This window comes from Schistocerca piceifrons, chromosome 8, assembly GCF_021461385.2.
Source record: "Schistocerca piceifrons isolate TAMUIC-IGC-003096 chromosome 8, iqSchPice1.1, whole genome shotgun sequence".
NCBI lineage: Eukaryota > Metazoa > Arthropoda > Insecta > Orthoptera > Acrididae > Schistocerca > Schistocerca piceifrons.
In genome coordinates, this window is record NC_060145.1 from 40,326,805 (window position 1) to 40,353,838 (window position 27,034).

General features: G+C 40.8%; 1 protein-coding gene across 1 annotated transcript in view; it reads left to right on the forward strand.

Annotated features, from left to right (window-relative positions):
- LOC124711735 (2-oxoglutarate dehydrogenase, mitochondrial-like) overlaps window positions 1-27,034 on the forward strand; it is a 178,774-nt gene that overhangs the window by 137,562 nt on the left and 14,178 nt on the right. Inside the window, exons 14-15 of the mRNA XM_047241947.1 lie at window positions 12,763-12,885; window positions 16,512-16,675. Of these exons, the coding sequence (XP_047097903.1) occupies window positions 12,763-12,885; window positions 16,512-16,675 (287 nt within the window). The remainder of the gene's footprint in view (window positions 1-12,762; window positions 12,886-16,511; window positions 16,676-27,034) is intronic.

The window sequence follows — 27,034 nt, forward strand, 5'->3', positions numbered from 1 at the left end:
AACAACGGGGTGGGATGGAATGGCAGCCTGGAACTTTGTGAACACACGGTCTGCCTGAAAGAGAGCAGTGACAGCAGAGTGCAGCGGGCCCAGGAGGGGCTCAGTTCCACTCCAGTCTATGGGCCACATTCGCATTCCACCTGGCGTACTGGAGTCCGGGTGCAGCATACGCTGTGGGAGGCACAGCAGCGCCAGGGACGGTGGCGGGTGTTGCCATGTGGCAAGCACCACTAGCGGCAAGTTGTGGCACCGCATCCAGGAGGGCGCGGGTTCAAGTCCGGTCCTGTCCTGGGAGCAGTGGGGGCCTGAGGGCCACGGGTGACCAGTACATCCACCATCATCCCATGGTCAGACAGAGCAGGCCAAACGGGGTGGAGGGCGGCAAGGACTAGGGACTGTAGCAGTCTCCGGAATCAAGGCAGCAGCGCAGCACAAGACACGACTAATTGGTGGGCAGCAACTTGGGAGAGTGCGGTTGACTTCCAGCTGAGAGGCCTTGATGACAGAGCAGCAGTGTCTTCATACCAGGAGTCTTCTGAGCTGGCTGGACTCACTGCACAGCTGCAGGCGGCACACCAACAGTACACTGCACCCATCGAATACTGTAAATTATCTGAATAAAGTAACGTTACCGAATACCGCCGTATCACTCTGCACTGCCCCTCGATGCTCTTGAAATGGCTCAGCCTCCTCACAAAATACGGCACGATGGGTCCCGGCTTCAGCTCAGCCATCTGGAGTCCCGGGTTCGACCACCGAACCCGCAACAGTGGTGTCAGAAATGGTGCCGGTTAAAACACTTGTACCGGATTTTCCCTCCCACATCTTATGTCAAGCAAGTAGCATTGAGGTGTGCCTGTGTAGAGGGGTAGATGAGGTGTTTGGTTGCATTCATGATGGGTAGTCATGCACTTCTTGTTACGTCTTGTCATTCGGGAGGTGTTCGTCCATACCAGTATAGGGAGGAAAGTAGGACTGTTCACCTGCACACAAGCACGATGTGGATGGGTGAGTGACACTTGATTTATTGTTTGTGTAATTCTTTTGAGTTTTGAATGGTTAAGTATGAATTAGGATGGACTTTTTAAAGGTGTCTTTTGTAATGCCGGAGGAGCCTGTAGATTTATGTGGATTCAGGGGAAATGGGAGACATGATGACATAGCGCCTAAGCATTGTAATATTTGTAACCTGTCAGGCCACAGATCACCGTGTACAAAGTGGGTGCCAAAGAATTGTTTTATTTGTAAGAGATTTAGTCATTTGGCACACAGCTGTTCAGAATGTAGATGGACGATGATTCGCCGCAAAAACTAAGTTAAGGAGTAGCAGAGTGAAATTAATGGAAACAGTGGAGCTATAAGCAAAAATGGTGGAAACATGGCAAGCAGCAGAGGCTGCAGCAGTAACTACAGTGGAAGCTGTAGCCGTTCTAACTGAGCAAATTCGGGTATTGTCAAAGATGAGGATAAGTGACAAAGAAAATTATGAGAAATTAGCAGGGAGATTTGAGGCATTGCGAATAGGGGAAGGGATGTTGGGTGAAAGTAAATTACAGGTCGTGGAGTGTCATAGACCATTTGACGTGGCATTGATTAACCCCTTTCCGAGTAAATCAATGGAAGATGTGTCAGTATACCTTAATGACATTATCACAATGGCCGAGGCTAATGGTTGGTCGCATGTTGTAATGTTGAAGGTGGTGAAGTTACACTTAATAGGGGATGCCAAGTCATACATATTGTACCATGAAACGTTGAACAATGTGGGGACATACTCAGAGCTTGAGGCTGGGTTATGCCAGAGGTACCAAAAACAGAATAGTACCAGGTTCTTTTGTGAAAAGTTAAGTGTGTTAGTTATGAGGAGAAATGAGACTGTGGAGGTTTTCTCAGACAGGATTGGAAAACTGAATGCACAAACGTTCAAACTGTCACAGAATGGGGAGACTAATAGGGTGCTGTTACAAGAGGTCGAGAGCAGGGCATTGATGTGTTTTTGTGGGGAGTACCGCTGGAGATATCACATCGGGTGAGAATGGAGAATTCCAGTGATCTTGCGGTGGCTCTAAGGATTGCCACATACTTAGAGGAGGTAGATTATGTGACGAAGCAAAGGGTGGAGCATAGTGTCTTGGCAGCGGAAATTAAGTGTTTTGGTTGTGGCCAGGTAGGGCACATTAGGCGGCAATGTCAGTGTCAGTTGTGGTGTTACTCATGTGGGAAAACAGGTCACCGAGCAATGAACTACAGGAGTAAAAGTAGGGGGGAACCTCAGTGACAGCAGCCGTTAAACGAGAACGGGATTGCTTCAACCGTCGGAGAGCAGTCCCAGTGAAATTAGGTAATGCGCTTGTAGGTGCAGAGATGGAATGCTGCTTATTAGGCTTGGTGAACAGAAGGGGACAAAGGTTTCTGGTTGACATGGGGGCACACGTGTCTGGTATTATCTAGACCTGGTTAGCAGGAGAAGGCTTGAGCCACCACTTTAAAGGTTACATGGGGTTGGAGGTGATAAAGTGAGGTCATTGGGTATGACAGTACTTCAATTCGTGACTGCAGGAACTAAGTTAAGTGAGCAGGCAGAGGTGTTACTATGTGTAGGTGAGGGGTATTTGGTGATACTCAGACTGGACTTCCTTAACGAACATCGGTCAAAGATAGATCTTTGGGAACAAACAGTGGAACTCGGTGGAACAATGTTTTACATGGGGGAAATGGTTGCAAATGGATGAATGTTGTGAGGTGCACTTAACATGAAGGTGATGCCAGCTAAACTGCAAATGGATTCATTAAAGGTCAATCAAAAGGATAACGTACTGGTAATTACAGGGATGATAGTTTGGGTTTCGATAAATATGGAGTTGCCAAAGGAGACGTCGTACATGGTGAAGTCACCCTTGAGTAATGAGGAGTTGGAAATTGTGAACTGTTTTGTGCGTCGGAGTTTAGCTCACGCATGTTGTGTGGAGGGAGATTATAGGGTTCCTGTAAGTATAGATAACATTGGCAGAGTGTATTTTAGCTTGTAGAAAGGGTTGTTATTGGCCACGTTGGGGGTGTTTGATGAAGATGACCTCAATAGGGAGGATTTAGAGGTGAGCCATAAGCAAAACATCGATGTAGTGCAATTGAGGGGAAAATTACAGAATTTGCAGGGAGACGACAGGGTCGCGTTGGAGGAATTGTTATTGACATTTAGCGATTTATTTGGAACAGATGGTAGGTTACCGGCAACACCAATTACAAAGCATCACATACCAATGGAGGATAATACACCAGTGTTTAGGAAACCATATAGGATAGTACGTCATATGGAACTGCTGCTACAGGAGTTTATAGAACAACTACTACAGGATAGAATCATAGAGCATAGCGATAGTCCATATTCAAGCAATGTAGTTCTTGTATCTAAGAAGTTAGTGCATGGTACAAGAATATAGGTTTTGCTGTGATTATAGGTTTCTGAATGCAAAAAATATTTTGAAAGCATATCCAATTCCGAATATCACGATCACATGGGACAATGTAAGTATTTTACAATGATGGATTTATGGAGTGGATATCATTAGTTGAAAGTAGTGCCAGAGGATAGGGCAAAGGCAGCTTTTACTGTTCCAGGGGGACACTATCAGTATATATGTATGCCGTTCACATTGTGTATGGTTTATCTTGACGACATTATAGTATTTTTGAAATATATAACAGAACATGTATCATGTTTAAGATAAGTCTTTAGAAGATTGCAGTCAGCTCAGTTGACATTAAGTTTAGAAAAATGTGATTTTGCGCAAACGCAGGTCAAATATTTAGGTCATGTAATCAGTGAACAAGCGGTTCAACCCGATCCTTGGTTAACAGAGGCAGTTCAAAATTTTCTGACACCAAGTACAATGAAGCAATTACAATCGTATATTAGGTTATGTTCATATTATCATAAATTTGTAAAAGATTTTGCTAAAATAGCTGAGCCATTAACAAAGCTTTTAAAGAAAGGGGTTAAATTTCAGTGGATGGAGGAATGTCGGGAAGCTATCGATAAATAAAAGATGAGATTAGTTTCTGGTCCAGTGGTGATGTTTCCAAAATTTGAAGAAGACTTCATCTTATCATGTGATGCTTCAAATGGTGTGGTAGGATGTGTTTCGGGGCAAATGGTGAATGGACAGGAGCATCCGGTGGCGTATGCTTCTAGACATTTAAATAGGGCAGAGCGAATTTATTCCACAACAGAAAAGGAGATGTTGACTGTAATACGTGGAGTAATGTATTTTCATTGTTACCTTTATGGTAGGAAGTTTAAGGTCACGACAGATCATGCAGTGTTGAATGATACGTGGTATCGAGTTATAACACTAAAATACATTCGAGTGTTGGAATGTCACCATTCGAGGTGGTCTGTGGAAGAAAGATCCCATTGCCATTTGACATTCTATGTCCGAAATCGGGAGCTAAAGGGGATGCAGTGAGGGAATTTGCATAAACGATATGGGAAATCTGGAAGGGGGTACAGAAGGCCAATACAAAAGCATTAGAGAGGCAGGAAGAACCGAATAAGCAGTTGGGACCTTTACCACAGTACAAGGTAGGTCAGTGGGTATTAATCATGAATCCATATACATCTAAGGGAAAGATGAAAAAAATTCTTGACAAAGTACCACAGACCGTACCAGGTCGTGGAGACTACTTCGCCTGCGAATGTTAAAGTGCAGTTGCCAATAAAAACATACATTATCTGCATGAGTAGGGTAAAGCCTTTTAAAACAATGGTGGATGGATTACCTCAATTACAAGGAAGTGACCTGATTGCAGTGGCTAGGCAAGCAAACAGCAAACGGAAGAAGGAGGTCTTGACGGAAGAACAACAGTGGGCGCATAACGTTCCGCATGCATTATGGTCACGGAGGGAGTAAATTATTGTACGTGTAATATTGTATGGCATGTTTACATTTTGTGTTTTTGTATCAAGTGATAATTTGCATTTTGTTTTTGTGTGTGTGTTTTCTTCTCTCTCTCTCTTTTTCTCGCGTTTTGGTGGGTCTGATAATAGTTTTTCTTGTTTGTTGTTTTAGTTTTGTCATTGTGTGGGGAAGGATTTCAGTCTTCCAGTGTCATGTACAGGTGAAACAGCTTTAACCTTGTCACAGGGAATGTTGTTTTACCTGGAAGGGGCTCTGGAGATATCACTAGTGCAGAATCTGACATATTTGAACTCCACATTAAACCCAGAGTTTTTGGAAACATTACATTCCTTTATTAATGCACAGGAAGGATCAGTTATGTTTAATAAAGTATTGGTACATGTTCAAACGTTACAACAGCATCGGAGCAACAGGATGATGACAGTGAGCATTTCAGCCACAGCGTGTGCCATTTTTCTATTTTTCTCGGGTATAACTTTGTGGAGAATGTGGAAACATACACCAGTGGAGGAGGCACCAACACATCAGTTACCTACGGCTTGGGTAACCAGTGTAAATAGTGTATAGGTATAGAGTTAATGTTTTGATGTTCTCATTAGTTTTAGTCTGTAGAATGTAAGTTTTGTGGACAAGGTATGTTTATGCAGCCACAGGCCACATACGTTTTATCTCGATTTGGGACGAAACTTGTTGAAAGGAGGTGGGTGTGCTGAGCTAGTGTCAGTTCTAGTTGAGGGAAAGGTAAATTTTATCAAAGTTCAATGAAGATGCAGTTGGGCGATGAAATCTGGGGCAGCTGGCAGAATGTGGTAACAGACGACAGCCAGCAGGCCAGGCAAGGTAAACATGGCACTCGTGGGCATGGAGCTGCGACGGTGGTATTGCACACATGATTTTTTGAGTGGTGCAACAACGAGGCAGGAAACCACAACAATATTTGAAGCATTGCGATGTATGAGGCGGAGCACTAGGCCAGAGCCAGGAGGCAATTTATAAGTGGCCGATATGTGGGAATTTATCCCTGTCATAGTTTCTGTCTCTCTCTGACACTACGTTGGAAGTGAGGAGAAAATCAGTATAAATAGATGGGCAATTTTAGCTTGAGATAGTGTGCCAGGTCAGTTGAGTGTTGGGATGGACCTGTGGTGGTCTACACTTATAGGGGCCAGTCTGGCAGTAATGTTATAAGTATTCTACACAAACTTGTTCTTTGATTCTATGTACTTGTTCGGGCTATATTCCGCCTCTGGGGACACAACACCGGGATGGGACGGAACGGCAGCCTGGAACTTTGAGATAACGTGGTCTGCTTGAAAGAGGGCAGTGACAGTGGTCTTCAGCAGGTCCAGGAAGGACTCAGTTTCACTCCAGTCTATGGGCCATGCTCGCTTTCCACCTGGCGTACCGGGGTCCGGGTGAGGTGTATGCTGCGGTAGGTGCGGCAGCACTGCAGCAGCGCCAGGGATGGTGGCGGGTGTTGCCATGTGGCAAGCACCACTAGCGGCAAGTTGTGGCACCGCATCCAGGAGTGCGTGGGTTCGAGTCTGGTTCTGTCCTGGGAGCAGCAGCGGCTTGAGGGCCACGGGTGACCAGAACATCCATCTTTGTCCCCTGGTCGGACAGACCAGGCCAAACGGGGCGGAGGGCGGCAAGGACCAGGGACTGTAGCAGTCTCTGGAGTTGTGGGAAGCAGTGCAGCACTAGACGCGATGCATTGGCAGGTGGTGACCGGGGAGAGCGTGGCTGACTTCCAGCTGAGCAGCCTTGATGACAGAGCAGCAGTATTGGCATACCAAGCATCTGCTTAGCTGGCTGGACTCGAGGCACAGCTGCGTGTGACACGCCAACATTACGCTGCACTCATCGAATACTGTAAATCATCCAAATAAAGTAATGCTACTGAATACCGCTGTATCACTGTGCACTGCCCCTTGACGCTCTCTGGAGTCCCAGGTTCGACCACTGAACCTGCAACTCAGTCTTTGGTCTGAAGACCATAATGTCAACAACAACAACAATATGTCAGTACAGCCCATATAAAAATATAATGGAAATGCGAAGGAAACTAACATGGATCTCATGAACTCTTTTTGAGTAAATTCAGAGAAGGCAGCTTGCAAGAGTTCTGTTCATCCATCATATTGTGCCGGGAGTCGCGTCGCGTTGGTATCATTGATATAAACAGCCTCGGATGCAGTAATAAGTTACTCAGGATACGCATAACCATGAAATCGTTTTCGAGTGAAGTGTTAATTTTGGGATGACGTTAATGATCTAACTTTAGTTTGCGTATGTCGTACTTTCACTTGCCGCCACAGGACAGACATTCTACCATTATTAGCTTGGCGTTTGATGAACATTATCATCAAATTATGGCAAGCATTCACTTAAACATTTAATTTGAACAGTTATAGTTGCATCAGTGCATTAGACTCTGAACTGCTCTGGTAGTTGGATTGTGTGGATTCTTTTTGGTCTGTGCCTTTCACAATATAGTGAACATTTAGAGGGAATGGTTTTAGATTATGAATCCCAGACAATCTCCTAATTCCTCAGAGCTATAAGCTGTAGCTATAAATGTATTTCTCAGATGAAGTGGGCACTAGGAATTCTAATTACAGGCTTCACATTTTGCTACTCACTTTCTGGTTGCCAATATTGTAATTAGAGAGCCAGTGTTGAGAACGGCAAACAACAGCATTAAATAAATAATAGGAACATTTAACAATTATACCACCTGCCGCCCCACAATATCTCTCTAATAAGGGCCATGAGAATAAGATAAGAGATTAGTATGTGTACTGAGCCATACAGAAGTAATTTTTCCTTCACTCCGTGTGTCAATGGAATGGTGCAAAGTTTATAAATTGATATGAAGTACCTTCATCTCTGCACTGTGCCATAGCGTGTGGCTGTGATCCTCTGCTATAGGGAAGTGTACTATTCATTATTCTTGTTAGTGTAGTCTCTTTCCTCCAGTTTTACTTGAATAATGCCCACAGTGGCGTTTTTTTTATGCATCACCTGGTGTAGATTCTTGTTTTGTGTGGTCCAACTTTTGGTTCTCTAATTTTGCAGTGAGATTTGGCTCTTCAAAGGAGGGCGGCAATAATGTGTGATGAAATGCCACACAATATCATTATGTGTACTTCAGTGATGTGTCTGGGTGCACTATATGCTTGTTCATAGTCATGAAATCTCCCATGCCCTGATACCCATATTAAAAGTACATATTTCTTGACACCATAACAAGAAGATTATCTGGATTTTTTGAACTCATTTGTTGTTACATACATTTTCCAAGTACTCTGAAGGGGCTAGGAGAATGTGAACATATTTAAAGGTTCTGCCTCCATTACTTATCTCTAACACCACTTCTTTAAACTTCACATAGTACTTTGCATGGGAAACTGTAAATTTATTTGGCAGATTAACTGTAGATACAGTGCCAGAGATAATATGGCTGCTTCTGATAGCCTTAAAATTAATGTTTGTTGAAAAGTGCACAAAAATGGCTAAAAGCAGCACTGAGTGTGCCTGTCTACTTGTATTGTGTCATATTATATAACAATGTGGGCTTTGCTAATAACTGTTGTAGAAATTTATTCCGTCTCTGGACTGAGCTTGAAAATATATTATTATTACTTCTTTCCTTTCTCAGACGTTATGTCTGGTTAAAAATGCAAAGTGATGCAGACCTTGATCAAGCGTGACTTCCTTTTAACTGTCGGTATATGTTACATTGCATTTAGGAACTTTCGGGTAATTGAACATGTATCAATAATTACAGATTTCTGTAGTTGTATACAGGGTGAGTCACCTAACATTACCGCTGGATATATTTCGTAAACCACATCAAATACTGACGAATCGATTCCACAGACCGAACGTGAGGAGAGGGGCTAGTGTAATTGGTTAATACAAACCATAAAAAAATGCACGGAAGTATGTTTTTTAACACAAACCTACGTTTTTTTAAAATGGAACCCCATTAGTTTTGTTAGGACATCTGAACATATAAACAAATACGTAATCAGTGCCATTTGTTGCATTGTAAAATGTTAATTACGTCCGGAGATATTGTAACCTAAAGTTGACGCTTGAGTACCACTCCTCCGCTGTTCGATCGTGTGTATCGGAGAGCACCGAATTACGTAGGGATCCAAAGGGAACGGTGATGGACCTTAGGTACAGAAGAGACTGGAACAGAACATTACGACCACATGCTAACACCTTTTTATTGGTCTTTTTCACTGACGCACATGTACATTACCATGAGGGGTGGGGTACACGTACACACGTGGTTTCTGTTTTCAATTACGGAGTGGAATAGAGTGTGTCCCGACATGTCAGGGCAATAGATGTTCAATGTGGTGGCCATCATTTGCTGCACACAATTGCAATCTCTGGCGTAATGAACGTCATACACGCCGAAGTACATCTGGTGTAATGTCGCCGCAGGCTGCCACAGTACATTGTTTCATATCCTCTGGGGTTGTAGGCACATCACGGTACACATTATCCTTTAACGTACCCCACAGAAAGAAGTCCAGAGGTGTAAGATCAGGAGAATGGGCTGGCCAATTTATGTGTCTCCACGTCCTATGAATCGCCCGTCGAACATCCTGTCAAGGGTCAGCCTAATGTTAATTGCGGAATGTGCAGGTGCACCATCATGCTGATACCACATACGTTGACGCGTTTCCAGTGGGACATTTTCGAGCAACGTTGGCAGATCATTCTGTAGAAACGTGATGTATGTTGCAGCTGCTCGCCGACCGTGGCCCGTGTTTGTTACAACACGCAACTGAACGTCAGAGGTTTAAAGCGTCAACTTTAGGTTACAATATCTCCGAATGTAATTAACATTTTACAATGCAACAAATGGCGCTGATTGCATATTTGTTTATATGTTCAGATGTGCTAACAAAACTAACGGGGTTCCATTTAAAAAAACATAGGTTTGTGTTAAAAAACATACTTCCGTGCATTTTTGTATGGTTTGTATTAAACAATTACACTAGCCCCTCTCCTCCCGTTCGGTCTGTGGAATCGGTTCGTCAGTATTTGATGTTGTTTATGAAATATATCCAGCGGTAACGTTAGGTGACTCATCCTGTATATACGTTTGGATGTAGCTGTATTGCGTTGATGTATTGGTGGTACTGTGTGGTATGACTCCTGTACTTGATAGTATAATTGGTATAATGTCAACTTTATCCTGGTGCCACATGTCCTTAACTTCCTCAGCTAGTTGGATGTATTTTTCAATTTTTTCTCCTGTTTTCTTCTGTATATTTGTTGTATTGGGTTTGGATATTTCGATTAGTTGTGTTAATTTCTTCTTTTTATTGGTGAGTATGATGTCAGGTTTGTTATGTGGTGTTGTTTTATCTGTTATAATGGTTCTGTTCCAGTATAATTTGTATTCATCACTCTCCAGTACATTTTTGGTGCATACTTGTATGTGGGAACGTGTTGTTTTATTAGTTTATGTTGTATGGCAAGTTGTTGATGTATTATTTTTGCTACATTGTCATGTCTTCTGGTGTATTCTGTATTTGCTAGTATTGTACATCCACTTGTGATGCGATCTACTGTTTCTGTTTGTTGCTTGCAAAGTCTGCATTTATCTGTTGTGGTATTGGGATCTTTAATAATATGCTTGCTGTAATATCTGGTGTTTATTGTTTGATCCTGTATTGCAATCATGAATCCTTCCAACTCACTGTATATATTGCCTTTTCTTAGCCATGTGTTGGATGCGTCTTGATCGATGTGTAGCTGTGTTAGATGATACGGGTGCTTGCCATGTAGTGTTTTCTTTTTCCAATGTACTTTCTTCATATTTGTTGATGCTATGTGATCTAAAGGGTTGTAGAAGTGGTTATGAAATTGCAATGGTGTAGCTGATGTATATGAGTGATTGCTTTGTGTATTTTGCTAGTTTCTGCTCATTCTATAAATAATTATCTTAAATTGTCTACCTGTCCATAATGTAGGTTTTTTATGTCGATAAATCCCCTTCCTCCTTCCTTTCTGCTTAATGTGAATCTTTCTGTTGCTGAATGTATGTGATGTATTCAATATTTGTGACATTGTGATCGTGTAAGTGTATTGAGTGCTTCTAGGTCAGTGTTACTCCATTTCACTACTCCAAATGAGTAGGTCAATATTGGTATAGCATAAGTATTTATAGCTTTTGTCTTGTTTCTTGCTGCAATTCTGTTTTCAGTATTTTTGTTAGTCTTTGTCTATATTTTTCTTTTAGTTCTTCTTTAAAATTTGTATTATCTATTCCTATTTTTTGTCTGTATCCTAGATATTTATAGGCATCTGTTTTTTTCCATCGCTTCTATGCAGTCGCTGTGGTTATCCAATATGTAATCTTCTTGTTTAGTGTGTTTTCCCTTGACTATGCTATTTTTCTTACATTTGTCTGTTCCAAAAGCCATATTTATATCATTACTGAATACTTCTATTATCTTTAGTAATTGGTTGAGTTGTTGATTTGTTGCTGCCAGTAGTTTTAGATCATCTATGTATAGCAAATGTGTGATTTTGTGTTGGTATGTTCCAGTAATATTATATCCATAATTTATATCTAAAAACACAGATGATGTGACTTACCGAACGAAAGTGCTGGCAGGTCGATAGACAAACAAACAAACACAAACATACACATGAAATTCAAGCTTTTGCAACAAACTGTTGCCTCATCAGGAAAGAGGGAAGGAGAGGGAAAGACGAAAGGATGTGGGTTTTAAGGGAGAGGGTAAGGAGTCATTCCAGACCCGCGAGCGGAAAGACTTACCTTAGGGGGAAAAAAGGGGTATACACTTGCACTCGCACACACACACACTTATCCATCCGCACATACACAGACACAAGCAGACATTTGTAAAGGCAAAGAGTTTGGGCCCAAACTCTTTGCCTTTACAAGTGTCTGTGTATGTGCGGATGGATATGTGTGTGTGTGCGTGTGCAAGTGTATACCCCTTTTTTCCCCCTAAGGTAAGTCTTTCCACTCCCGGGATTGGAATGACTCCTTACCCTCTCCCTTAAAACCCACATCCTTTTGTCTTTCCCTCTCCTTCCCTCTTTCCTGATGAGGCAACAGTTTGTTGCGAAAGCTTGAATTTCATGTGTATGTTTGTGTGTCTATCGACCTGCCAGCACTTTCGTTCGGTAAGTCACATCATCTGTGTTTTTAGATATATTTTTCCCACGTGGAATGTTTCCCTCTATTATATTCATATATCCATAATTTGTATTATTTAGCAAGTTGGATAGTGGGTTCAGAGCAAGGCAGAACCAGAATGGACTTCATGAGTCTCCTTGGTATATTCCACACTTAATCTGTATTGGCTGTGATGTGATATTATTTGAATTTGTTTGGATATTAAGTGTGGTTTTCCAATTTTTCATTACTACGTTTAGGAACTGTATCAGTTTAGGATCTACTTTGTATATTTCCAATATTTGTAGTAACCATGAGTGGGGTACACTATCAAAAACTTTTTGGTAATCAATGTATGCATAGTGTAGCGACCTTTGTTTAGTTTTAGCTTGATATGTCACCTCTGCAACTATTATCAGTTGCTCTTTACATCCTCATGCTCCTTTGCAGCAGCCTTTTTGTTCTTCATTTATAATTTTGTTTTGTGTTGTATGTGTCATTAATTTCCGTGTAATGAATATTTTAACCTTATTAATAAATTATATTTTATTATTATTATTATTATTGCTGAATGTCACATAGAAGATAAAAAATGTTATTTTAATTTTAATATGACTCATTGGAATTTATCCTATTTGATTAAATGTATTGCATTTGTTTCAGGGGCCTGAGCATTCCAGTGCTCGCCTTGAGAGGTTCCTGCAGATGTCTTCTGATGATCCGGATTATTTCCCACCAGAAAGTGAAGAGTTTGGTGTTAGACAGTTACATGATATCAACTGGATTGTGAGTAAAACCTGAATTAAAATAAATTCTCCCGGTGAATTAAATGTATATTTTCTACAGGATTCTGAGATGAAAAATTGTCTGGAAACCTTATTTGCATCCTATAATGTGATCTCAGTAGTTAATTTTCCAACACAAGTGGATATAGACCATAGAACACTAGTTGATGATGTTTCCTTTGATGATGCTCAAAGGAAAAAAATAAATGTATACCCAGTAACAGCTGGTGTCTCTGCTCATGAGGTGCAGTTAGTTTGGATGAACAAGTTAGTGCTTTTCAGTATAGCTACTCCTCAGTGGAAATCAGAGATAATAAGTGACTCCAGGGCAGATATTTCTAAGAATATTTTGTAAGAGATGACCTGAGATGAAATTGATAATGAGCCACATGTAAAATTTAATCTGTTCCATGATAAATTCATATCATCATTTGAAAATAATTTTCACATAAGCTAATCAGAAAAGAAAAGAGAGATGTATTTGTTGGTGAGAACAAATAAAGATCCTACAGTAGGCATGGACTACAAAAACTACTCAAAATCACTAAGAAAAGCTATTAAAAATCAAGGAATGTACACTGTATCAGAAATGAGTAATGCCCACAAAACGTAAGTCTGTATGGGATGTAGACAGGACAACAGGCCACAGAACATAACATCACTATTGATTTAAGTGGAAGAGCTGTAGGTGATCAGTGACAGGTAGCAGCAAAGTTAGATAATTGTTTCTTAAATGGAGTAGAAAATATGGGGATGATCAGTTCGAGAGAAAAATCAAAGCAGTAGGTTGAAAAAGTAACTTTTATAAATTCCAGTCATGTCTTACCAACTTCTCCTTCTGAAATTATGAAAAATTACGCATTTTCTGTAGAATAAAAGCTTATTTGGATTTGTTAGCTTTCTAACAGAGAACTAAAGACTTGCTCGAACAGTCCACAGGTATACTGCCGGTTCATAGTGTCCAACGGGCACAATATTTCAGCGGTCAGACATGTTGCCATCGTCAGGTGCGCTGATGAACTGAGCTTCTGAGGGCAGGTGCCGATTTAAATCCCCTCCCCCTGCGGGCCGCTCTCTTCACCGTCCAAGCCCATGCGCCGGGGGTCGCAAAGACATGAGCGTCGGAATCTGTCGTAGTGCCGATGTGCTTGCTATGTCCGCCCTGGTCGCCAGCTCATACTTCTTCCTGAGAGTCTTCTTAATTACACTCAATGCCAGGTCCCAAGCCTTGCTGAGATTGTGGCCGCAATCTCGGTTGATAAGATCTTCCCTGGTGCAAATTTCAATAGCCTCCCTTATAACACCGTCCCAATATTTAGAGATTTGAGCCAGGATCTTGAACGCTCATAATCCATGTCGTGTTTCTTGGACAAACAGTGCTCTGCTACCACCGACTTATTTGGATATTTCAGTCGAGTATGCCTTTGATGTTCTCAGAAACGATCTTCGATGGTGCGTACTGTTTGTCTGATATAAGTCTTCCCACACTCACAGGGAATTTGGTATATGCCAGCCTTCCTTGAGGTCATCTTTCACACTTCTCAGTAATGCCCGTGTTTTATTGGACGAGCCGAAAATCGTTTTAACTCTGTGTTTCTTTAATATACGGCCGATTTTCACAATAGTGCGCCATTGTACGGAATAAAGGCAGTGGCTACCTCTTCTTCCGTGACTTCACGCGTCTCCACAGGTTGTGTTGTGGTGGTGGGACAGAGAGCGCATCTAATCTGCCATTCCAAGTACCCGTTTTTTCGGAACACAGTTTTGAAGTGTTCCAATTCCTGGGGCAGATTCTCTGCATATGAGATGCTGCATGCCCTGTGTTCTAGTGTTTTTAGTACTCCATTCCTCTGAGAAGGGTGGTGGCAGCTGTCTGCATGCAGGTACAGATCAGTGTGTGTTTTCTCCCTGTACACACCGTGGCTCAGGGTACCATCAGCTCTTCTCTTCACCATGATGTCCAGGAATGGTAATCTTCCTTCTGCTTCAGTGCTGCTACCATGAAACAAACACTTTCAATGATCAGTATGCAAAAATTTTGCTAATTTTCTTTCTTGCTACGAAGGCTATCCACAAAGTACATTACGTTTTGGAATTAAAAATAAATAAAGTATTTGAAATTTTTTTTTATTATATACAGATGAAAGCCACACTTAAATACTACTTTTCTACATGGTTGCCATTTAAATTAAAGCACTTATCATAGCGATGAACGAGCTTGGAAATTCCTTCATCGTAAAATTCGGCCGCCTGCGCCTTCAACCACGTGGTTACCTCTTCTTAAAGCTGTGCGTCGTCATCAAAACGCTGCATAGCCAACCACATCTTCATTGCTGGGAATAAGTGGAAGTCGCTCAGTGCCAGGTCAGGACTGTACGGCAGATGAGGAAACAACTACCACTTAAAAGATTCGAGAACTTCACGAGTGGAATTTGCCGTGTGGGCCCGGGCGTTGTCGTGAATCACCAAGATCTTTGAGCCCAACTTCCCCTGCGCTTGTTTTGTATTGCTCTTCTGAGGTTGTGCAGAGTTTGGCAATACCTTTGAGAGTTTATTGTACTGCCTCTTTCCAGGAAATCCACAAAAATCACACCTTTTCTGTCCCAAAAGACAGTCATTACGTGGTTGAAGGCGCAGGCGGCCGAATTTTACGACGAAGGAATTTCCAAGCTCGTCCATCGCTACGATAAGTGCCTTAATTTAAATGGCAACTATGTAGAAAAGTAGTATTTAAGTGTGGCTTTCATCTGTATATAATAAAAAAAAAATTCAAATACTTTATTTATTTTCAATTCCAAAACGTAATGTACTTTGTGGATAGCCCTCGTATTTATGCTCCAGTGTGCAAGACTAACAAAGATAAATTAACTTCCTCAAAGATGACATTTTTATTAACTTTAGTGTAATACATGTTGTGATGAACATTTCATGACAAGTTAAAAATACCTGCTACTCTGGACTCGGTGCCATATCGTAATAAATAAATGAATGACAAGCTAAAACCTTGATTCTGTCTGTAAGGAACACATGGATTGCAGAGTTCATAGTACATTATCTGTCAAAGTTAAAGATCCTTGTTTGGACCACAGTTCAGCACACCAGCACACAATGCTAACTTGTCACATAGTCATTGCTTCACCTTATTTCAAATTTGTGTGTGAGTGGGGGGGTGGTTTCTTTGGAAAGGGGGAAAAAGGGACAGGTATACACACACACACACACACACACACACACACACACACACACACACACACACACACATATCCACCGTGTGTGTGTGTGTGTGTGTGTGTGTGTGTGTGTGTGTGTGTCCCTTTTTCCCCCTAAGGTAAGTCTTTCCGCTCCCGGGATTGGAATGACTCCTTACCCTCTCCCTTAAAACCCACATCCTTTCATCTTTCTCTCTCTGTCCCCCTTTCCTGATGAAGCAATTGTGGGTTGCAAAAGCTTGAAATTTGTGTGTGTGTTTGTGTATTTTTTATTGTGCCTATCTACCAGCGCTTTCTCGTTTGGTAAGTCACAGCATCTTTGTTTTTTATATATATTTTTCCCACGTGGAATGTTTCCCTCTATATATATGGTGTCAGACCTTAAATATAAAGCTGGATATTGTTTCACCTATAACAGGTTGCAAACTGCTCAACACCAGCCAACTACTTCCACATTCTCCGTCGGCAGATAGCCCTTCCATTTCGCAAGCCCCTCATTTTGATGACTCCAAAGTCACTTTTGCGTCATCCTGAGGCCAGATCAAGTTTTGACGAAATGACTGAAGAAACGCAATTTCTCAGGTATATTAAATACATATTTTATTAGTCTAGAAAAGGGGAAATAAGTTTCTTGATTGTAATAAACAAAAAGTATGCAAGGGAATTTTGTAATTGAATCCATTGTTTATGCTGATCAAAAAAATGTCGTATTCCTTGTTGCTGTGGGGAGATAATTTCATAATAGTTTACCTTTGTTATTTGTAAAATTTGATAACTTTACATCTTTTTAAATGAAGTGGCGTACACATTTTAACTGAAAATTTGTTACTTGTTATATTTTAGAAACGTGTGTCACATTTATCAAAAGCCAATCAGTGTGTGTTCAGGAGAGGGCTCTGAATTAGTATGATGTTAAATTTATTTACAGCTCTGTTGGATGATAACACCTGTTAAAGTGTTTTAAATTTTTTTCTCCTTCTTGGAAATTTTCTGGGGAAGTTCGGTCATCAAGATGACAGTAGTTTACTGCATTACACACAATTTTTGAATAAACAAAGGAAAGGAAAGGAAAGATGGCAGCCAAGTCGAACGTAAATTTCGGTAGTAAAACGAAAATGTGTGCAAGTTGTATGAATGAAGTACTGAAGTTGAACGAACGGATATCCAGTCTACAGTTTACAGTCGATGCTCAAAAGGTGGCAATAAGTGAACTACAATCTGAAAAATGTGAGACGCTAATGAAAAAAGAAGACTCGGTCTCAGAAAAATGGAAGATAATGACTGAAGGAAGGTGTACTCAGAAGGTAAAAGATTTGAAAGACAGTGAAAATTTAGTGCAAAAAAACACTTTTGAAGTGCTTTCTGCCATGGATTCAGTGAACATGTCGGAAAGGGTTGAAAAGTTGGAAAACAAAGTATGCAAACCATTGCTTGTTTTAAGTAGGTCAAACAGTGAAAATACTGCATCAGGAGATATTGTAAAAACTCCGAAAATAAGTGCGAACACCTACACTAACACAGACTTCAATGCAACAAAGGAAACTACGTTGAAAAATGTATCTCGAGTGAAACTGCAAACTGAAGAACCTTTAGAACACGTGTGGCAAAAAGACAACACTAGTCAGGTGAGAAGAAGAACCTTAAATCCTCTGGTTACAAAAAGTGTGAAACACAAAACAATCTGTGTGTTAGGTGATAGTCACGACTGTGAAATTTCTGCAATGTTGACGAGAACAGGTAGTTTCAAGGCATCTGGTTTCATGAAGCCAGGGGCTCCATTGAGTGAAATAATGGACCTAACAACATCAACTGACGTAGCTAGTTTGATAAAGATGATTTCACTATTTTAATAGGAGCATCATACGACATCTATAGAAACGAGACATACAAGGTTATTACAGAAATGAGAAAATGTTTAAATAATTTAACCCACACAAATGTACTCGTGGTGAACATCCCACATCGTCATGATTTACCACCCTGGTTGTGTGTGAACTGCGAAATTAATGTTGCAAACGAGTGTATCACTGAAATATGCACTAACTTTAAGAATGTTGATATTGTAGATATAAACATATTGCAGCGAAGGTTCCATACAGTCCATGGACTTCATTTAAATACGCCGGGAAAGAAATTACGCTTCGAAAAAATATGTACTCACATCTCGAAGAAGAGTGAAGGAAAAAGTATAAGTGACAAACACATGGAGATTACGAACTGCTTTAGAAGAGTTACAAGCTGTTCCATCGACCAAACGCAAATTACCAAGTGGTTTAAACCGATTAGGGGAGAAACAAATAATAAAGTTGTCAGCCAAACGAAAATTACAAAATGGTTTAAACCGAAGAGGACAGATGTGGATGAAGCAAAACTCATACAAGCTCCAGAAGTTAACTCGCCTGCTGATTGCCACCAGCAAACAGAAGCCACACACAAGAAAGATACTGAAAATTTTTTAGGGTAAGTGCTGTATTAGAAATGCCATTCGATAAAGAATCAGAAACCGTTTCAACTAAAGTTGCTAAATACCCAGATTTTTCTATACTACACCATAATGTTCAGTCACTCACAAATAAAATTTCCATGTTGGAAGCACCACTCCAGTATGCAGTAAATGTAGACATAATTTGCATTACTGAACATTGGCTATGAAATGACAAAGTAAAAGTAACCTCAATCTCAGGATTTAGATTAGCAAGTCATTTTAGCTGAGATTTTTACAAACATGGTGGCTTCGCTATCTTTGTGAAAGAACAAATAAAGTTCTGTGATGTCAGTAAAAGTTATATTGACCCTATTGAAAAAGACTTTGAACTTTCCATTACTAAACTGTCAGAGCTTAATTTCATAGTTATTACCATATATAGAGCACCAAATGGAAACCTGCCAGTCTTCATGAATAAACTAGAGGTTCTGCTGAACAGGATCAGTACACTAAATATGAAAATAGTGCTTTTTGACGATTTCAATACTGATTTTTCAAAAGACCTCAGCAGCAGAGATGCTTTGGTAAATATGACCAACACATTCAATATGATCCCCACAATACGCTGCCCAACAAGATTAACAGAATGCACAAATTCCATTATTGAGCAAATATTCATATCAGATACAAATTACAGTTTCACAAGCAGAGTACTGAGCATGTGTTATAGTGATCATGAGGCGCAGCTGCTGTGTATAGAAATGCCAACAAGTAGTAGTAGTAGTTCCGAAAAAGTAGTTGAAAAAAGAACCTTTTCTGAAGATAACATTAGAATTTTTAATCTCTTACTAGCGAAGGAAACCTGGGAAAGCATCGCCACTCAGAACAATGTTGATAGCATGTATATGAGTTTTCAGAGCATCTTTCTTCACTATTTTAATGTAGCATTTCCAAAAGTAGTATAAACAGTAAAACCTAACAATAATAAGCAATGGGTAACTAAAGGCATAAAAATTTCCAGTGAGAGAAACAGATTTCTGCAGTACTGTTGTAAGAAATATAGAGTAACCTGAGAATTCGCAGGTTATTCAAAAGCCTTCACAAGAATCTGTGGTAGAGTAGTCAAAGAGGTAAAAATTACGTGGAATGACAATTTGATAAGAAACTCATCTAACAAAATGAGATACACATGGAGAGTTATAAAGAAAGAAACTTGTAGTCCAGCTCCAAAGAATAAGAATGTATCATTAACATTAGAGGCTCAAAAGTCACAGACCCAAATTCAGTTGTGGAAAAATTCAATGAATACTTCACTTTACTAGCTGAAGACCTCACTCAAGTACACTGTCAAGGACCAGTACAAAGTTTCTCCAGCAAGTCAGTGATCTTGAATGCTTCTATGTATGTTTATGAAACAAACCCCAATGAAATTGTAAGTAAAATTAAATCATTAAGCAATAAAATGTCAAGTGGTCTTGATGAAGTACCTGATTTCATATTAAAAGCATGTGCTCACCACATAGCAAACCCCTTGGCATAAATTTTCAACCTGTCTTTAAAAACTGGTGTATTTCCAGATATTTTTAAAATAGCAAAAGTTTCACCACTGTCAAAAAAAGTTCTTCTGAAAAAATATCAAACTACTGACCCATGTCACAGTTAAGTTCCTTCTCAAAAATTCTAGAAAAACTCTTCTATGACAGGCTTTTAAGTTTCATAAATAAATATGCACCTCTTACAGTACAACGAAATGGTTTTAGAAAGTCTAAATCTACACAGACAGCAATTTTCGAATTCTTAGACTGAATTTTAAAATCCCTTGATCAACATAAATTAGTTGCAGGTACTTTTCTAGATCTATCAAAAACCTTCGATGTTGTGGACCATAACATTCTCCTCGAAAAAGTAGAAAGACGAGGATTAAGAGGTGTAGCACATAGCTGGTTGTGTTCACACCTAAAAAACTGCAGGCAGAAAGTATCACTTTAGTATGAATTCAACAAAATGAATAAAACAAGAAACAACTCCTTTTTTTTCTAGTGAATTACCAATAAAATATGGTGTACCGCAGGGCTCAATCTTAGGTTCACTACTCTTCTTGATTTATGTGGACGACATAGTTGAATATATGAGTCCCACAAAAACTATCCTGTTTGCCGATGACACTGTGATGTCGATCCATGGATCGATAGGCCAGAACATCATATGTGTATTATGTCTTCGAGTTGATCTTTGTTTTGTATACTTCCGGGACCTCTGTTCCTGCCTAGCCTTCGACCTGTACATTTGTTCATGTAATAAAAGTATTAATGATTAGAAGAGAGAACTGTGGTCATTAACTTACCACCTTGATATCTCCTTCAGTGGTGACCCCGAAGTTCGAATAATCCGTCGAACTGAGTACAAAGTGACTACCGCGCCGGCTTCCGCGTTCCACGTGGGCCTTTGTCTGCTACACAATGGCCTTCTACAACACGCCACCGCTGCCCGGTTTTCACCAGCAACAGCACCTAAATTCAAGCATGCCAGCTGTAGTCAGTGCCTGACGTGAATTTCCGCAGTCATATAGCCTCGAGAACCCAGGGACCTCGTCAGGTGCAGTGGTCTTGAATGTGTCGCCAGCGGTCTCTGACTCCGGCTTTGTTAGCCCCGAAGTGCTTCAGTTTTCACCACACAGCAGTACAAGAAACCACTACACACTGATACCGAACTTTAATGCAAGTACAGTAAATAGTGGGAAGCATAGTTTTCATAATGTGCCTTAACAGGACGCCTTTTTGAATGTGCAAGCTCGACGTGCGTATCACTCCGTGCCGGTTGCACACTATGTGAATGACATTCGCCAGCCTGTTACTCCGAGTGTTCATCAGTGCAGTAATTTGAGCGCGTCAGGTTCCACCAAGCTCATCACTGACTCTGTGATGGACAATTTCGCTGCAGATGTGGAGGACCAATTGCATAATAATAATAACCTGTTGAGCAACAGTCGTGACCACTTTGACCTTCCGCTGCAACAACCGGTCCCGCTTCGCTCCACGCTGGGCTTCCTGCTAATGGATTTCGCTTCCCCTCCAGCTACTATGAACATAGCTGGCACGCCTGCTTCCTCTCTACTGCCCTCATGACACAGAGCTAACTTTGACTTGCCTACTCCTGCATCCGCGAGTGGCTGCCCGCATTCTTCGACCGCCAGTTCGTTGAATCTACCGAAACTTCCGGCATTCATACCTGCTCACCCAGAATTCCGGTTCAACCTGGTCGAGCAAACTTTCAGTGTCTGTGCACTTGATGACAACATCCGTTACACATGCCTCATGAACCACCTCCACGACTGTGTCAACTTAATTTATGACCTGGTTAAGTCACCTCCTCCGAACAAGAAGTACACTACAGCTAAACAAGCAATGCTGAAACGTGTCTCCAAGACATCAAGAACATTCATTCATCAGCATACCACCCCTAAAGCAAAGCCTCGTGGAACGTTGGCATAGGACACTTAAGATGGCCCTACATTGCCATGGCCTCCTTTGGACAGAAGCCCTGCCATTCACCTTACTCAGTTTGGGGACCACTTTCAAGGAAGACCTTAAAGGCTCAGTGGCCGAGTTCGTCTATGGCCAATCCCTTACACTGCCAGGCGAACTTGTTGCTCCTACTCCAGTCGCCAAACTGTCCGAACTGCCATCCTTGGTAGAACGGGTTAGGTTACACTGTAACAAGCTTAACCCCCGTCCCCTTCCAGCCACACTTTGCCGCACAAATATGTTTCCAAGGCACTCGACACTTGCAAATTTGTGTTCCTTCGCGACAACGCTGCAAAAGCACCATTACAGCTCCCTTACACAGGCCCGTACAGAGTTGTCAAACGAACCAGTAACACAATGGACATTGTAATTAAGGGCTCAGTAACTACTGTCTCCCTCAACAGGGTTAAACCTGCTCATGTTAAGTTTTCCCCTACCTCATTAACCGCTGAAGAGACCATGCTCTCTGGCCACCCTCGGCCTTCTTCCTCTACTCATGATTCGCGTAAACTCATGCCTACACCGGTCCCATCAATGAGCCCACACTCATTCTGGGGTTTTCCACCTCCCGGCTCCCATAGCAGAGGCCCCAGCTCCCAGGGCTCTAATATAACAGTTACATCTTCGTGCAACAGCACACCACGCTGCTCTTCTAACCGGTGCAGCCTCCAGGTTCTGGCCATGCCCACTCAGACCTCACCGTCTGACACTCACCTCTCTACTCGTAGCACACCGTCCTCACCGTGCTATGGTTCCCCCGCCCCACTGGCTCAGGATACCTCTCCATTAGCAGGTGCCACTTATGAGCTCTCTACCCACGTTTGTCCTAATGACATCTGTGGTTTATCTGTTGTCATTAATGGTGATACCGCATTAGTGCTACTTGCGTGTGACGATTCGTGTGACTTATTAGGTGATGTGTCAAAATGTGTAGTGAAGCATTTCAAACCTCTCGAAGTGCTACTTGTGGCAACATATGTGCTTACGTTAGGCCAAGTGGAAAGGTGATCATTAGGTTCCCTGCCGACGACACCCTTCCACACAAGCGCTCCCACACCTGCCGACGACTACGACCGTTGATGTCGCTTCAAGACTTCAGCATCAGCATTACAGGATTTGCTCCACGCTCTCCTCCCACACCCACACGGCCCGTGCCGTTAAGACGCGGAGGAACTCACTGTAACCCACTTAAACTCTCGCCAACCCCCCCCCCCCCCACCTTCAGGTACGTACTCCATACTGCATGGGGGGGGGGGGGGGCGGCTATGTGGTGTCGATCCACGGATTGATAGGCCAGACCATCATATGTGTATTATGTCTTCAAGTTATCTTTGTTTTGTATACTTCCGGGACCTCAGTTCTCGCCTAGTCTTCTACCTGTACGTTTGTTCATGTAATAAAAGTATTGGTGATTAGAAGAGAGAACCGTGGTCATTACCTTACCACCTTGATATCTCCTTCAACATCATCATATTGCTCACTGGATCCAGTCCAGAAACTTTGCAGTCCACAGCAGAAAGTTCTATGAAAAGACTTTCTGAGTGATTCACAAAAAAACAAACTCATTATAAATACTGAAAAAACTATGTGTGTCGATTTTCATTTAATTCCACCACCTAATCAAATGTCTATTCAAGCACAATTAAAAAATGATCCCCTAGAAAATGTAAGCGTCAAAAAATTTTTCGGTCTATGGGTTCAGCAAGACTTAAAATGGGACACATGTATAAATAACGTGTCTAGAAAACTATCATCTGTGTGCTATGGCCTAAGAATTTTAAAGGCTACAACAAGCAAAACAACAGTACTGCAGGCATACTGCACACTGTTCCACTCACTAGTCCGATATGGGATCGTTTTCTGGGGGTACTCAACTCACAGTGTAAAGGTTTTTAGAATGCAAAAAAGAGCTCTAAGAATAATTTGTGGCCTTAAAAAGATGGAGTCCTGTAAATCCCGTTTTACTGAGCTTGATGTTCTAAATGTTCCAAGTTTATTCATTTATGAAACTATCGTGTTCACTAGGGACTACCTCCTGAAAACAGGCAAACTGCTACAGAACAAAAATGTACACAACTATAGTACCAGAGGGAAATCAAATATACATCAAAAATATCACAGAACAACCACCTATCAGAGGAGCATAATTAACATTGGTGTAATACTACACAATAAGATACCAGAGGAAATATAAATGCTACTCATCCAATATTTAAAGTTAAACTAAAGGCATTTCTAACAAAGCACTGTTTCTATTCTGTCAGAGAATTTCTGAATACCATATTTACTCGAGTCTAAGCCGCACTCGAATCTAAGCCGCACCTGAAAAATGAGACTCGAAATCAAGGAAAAAAAATTCCCGAATCTAAGCCGCACCTGAAATTTGAGACTCGAAATTCAAGGGGAGAGAAAAGCTTTAGGCAGCATCTCCAAATTGAAACAAAGTTGGTCCACTGTAATATGAGACAATTTAGGTCGAATGAATGACGATACAGCTACAGTAGTTTAGTTCGAGTCGTAAGCTTAGCAGTTAAGCTTTACCAGGTAGCCATTGCTATGCGTCAGTCGCTCCGTCCGTATTAATACGGGTACCCTTCCTTTTTCACGTGCTTCGTCTGGTTTGAATTGATTGCTTATTTTTCTTTGATCTGAAAGCGCAGTTTTCTTTGTTATAGGTGTTTACGTCACTCTACACTGAAAATGGATTACTGTACTGTGTCATGCATTGTTTGTCGTACTCTGATACTGTGTATTTACGGCCTGTCGCCGATCGGGGCATGGCTTGCTTTTGAGCGCGCTACCACTGCTTACAAATAAAAAAAAGAAAAAGAGAGAGAGAGAGAGAGAGAGAGAGAGAGAGAGAGAGAGAGGAATCGTCTCATTAGCGAAACAATGGCAAGAGACTGCTACTTCTTGTTACTCACACTGCTGCTTTCTTTGATAATGATTAACAAGAACCAAATAATAGACTGCGTATGATAGAAGATGTTCTGAACGAGAGTTTAGCGAAAATTTTTCTCCGTTTGAAAATCTTTGCAGGCACCTCTTTAGTACATTGCATTCTGCACAGAAATTAGAGTCATATTAGATTTAAAAATCTAGCCAATTGCCTCGCTTCATTTCTGACTGTATCACTGTTTAGCATAAGAATAATACGAATATAAACATGACATGATATGTACATTCTTCCGCGTTTGCTGTTGTCTCACTCTAGTTTTGTGGTTTATTACACAGACAGGATTTAAATGAGATAGTAGCAAACACGAAACAATACATGGCAAAATGTTTATATTCGTATTATTCTTATGGTGACGAGAATACTGCATGTGATTCACAATTTATAAGAGTTCGTATTAGCAACCATCTCTTCTCACAGATAGGAAAAAATTCAGAACGTAGAGTTGGCCATATTGACAAACATCCTAAACATTCTTGCCAGTCGGGTTTTCGTAGTACATTGAAATGCTGCTACATTCGAAGATGAACAATACGGAATTAGTATTTACTTCGTTGGATAATGTATGAAAATGCAGTGGTCGAAACTCGGCGCGGAGAAAAAAAGCTTGTCTTCCACCTTTTTTTTTTAATTTATTTACTGACGCAGAGGTTTTGGTGCCAGCATTTATCTTTGTGCCTACAAAGCATGCTTGTGTAGCGCTACATATATTCGCCGGCAGAACTAAGTTGTGGCAGCACCCACCGACATTTTTAAGAACTTCCGCTTGCTTTGCACTCGATTCTAAGCCGCAGGCAGTTTTTTGGATTACAAAAACCGGAAAAAAAGTGCGGCTTAGATTCGAGTAAATACGGTACATAACAAAATTAATTGTAATAGGTACCTATTTTTAATTTGTCTACTATTTTGATAATACTATTTATTATTGTAACTTATCTTTGACCTGTCCAATATCAATTGTACAATCTGTGCTGTATGATAAAACTGGACCAATAAACAATCAAATCAAATCAGAATTTCTCACACAGGAACAATGTTTAGTAGCACCTAAATATATGTAATAGAACATGGGGCACTTAAATTTGTTTGTTAAAAAGAGGCTAAGAGAAGAATGAAGTCAATATTTTCTTGCAAGAATGTAACTCCCTCACACAATAATTTTTCTGTAGAAAATATTAATATTTGTTTATGATTTGCATGAAAGTATGTTTTGATACCCCACCTGCACAACATGAAATAATTGGCATTGAGATTAGATTTGTTCTTCTACATGTCAGTATCACCTATTAAAGTTAAATTTTAAACACAGATTTGAAGCAGTACTTTCATGGACTACAGTATTAACTTTTATTTTCAGGCAATTTTTTTTCTTTCAGCTAGCAACCCTGGTTTCACCACAACAAATACAGAGAAAAGGTTCAAAGAAACAGTACAAGATACAATAGACACATTCAATCAATCTGTGAACACAATAATACTATTCTATTCTCATCCTCCTAAACGGAAACCTTTTCCATGGTGGTGGAAGAAGATTGCAGATGCCATCATAGAATGATTAAGGGCTGTATGACGACATAGGTGTCACCACTCTACCTAAAACTTAATTTTAAAAGGTCAAGGGAAAAAGCAAAAGAAGAAAGAATATTGGGATTGATATGTTTCTTCTGTGGAAGCACAAACCACAGCTTCGCAGATGATGTTCCAATTACAGTGGGTTAGTGTCATGATGTCCACTAACGGACTCCAGGGAATCCTTGATGAAGGAGAAATTAACGCAAGTTCTGTGAAATTCCTGAAATTTTAGCAATATATTATGCAGAAATGTTGGCATCTATTACCGTACTAATTTTACTCAACATCGACTTTCCACTGAACTTAATACTATATCTTTTATGTTAACAAACTTGACAACCTGCAGTGCACACTTTACAGTCTGGGAACTACATAATGTTTTAAAGCAATGTAGAGATAAGTTCCCAGGAGCAGACAACATCCATAATTAAATGTCTCAACATCTTGGTGAAAATACTAAAAGC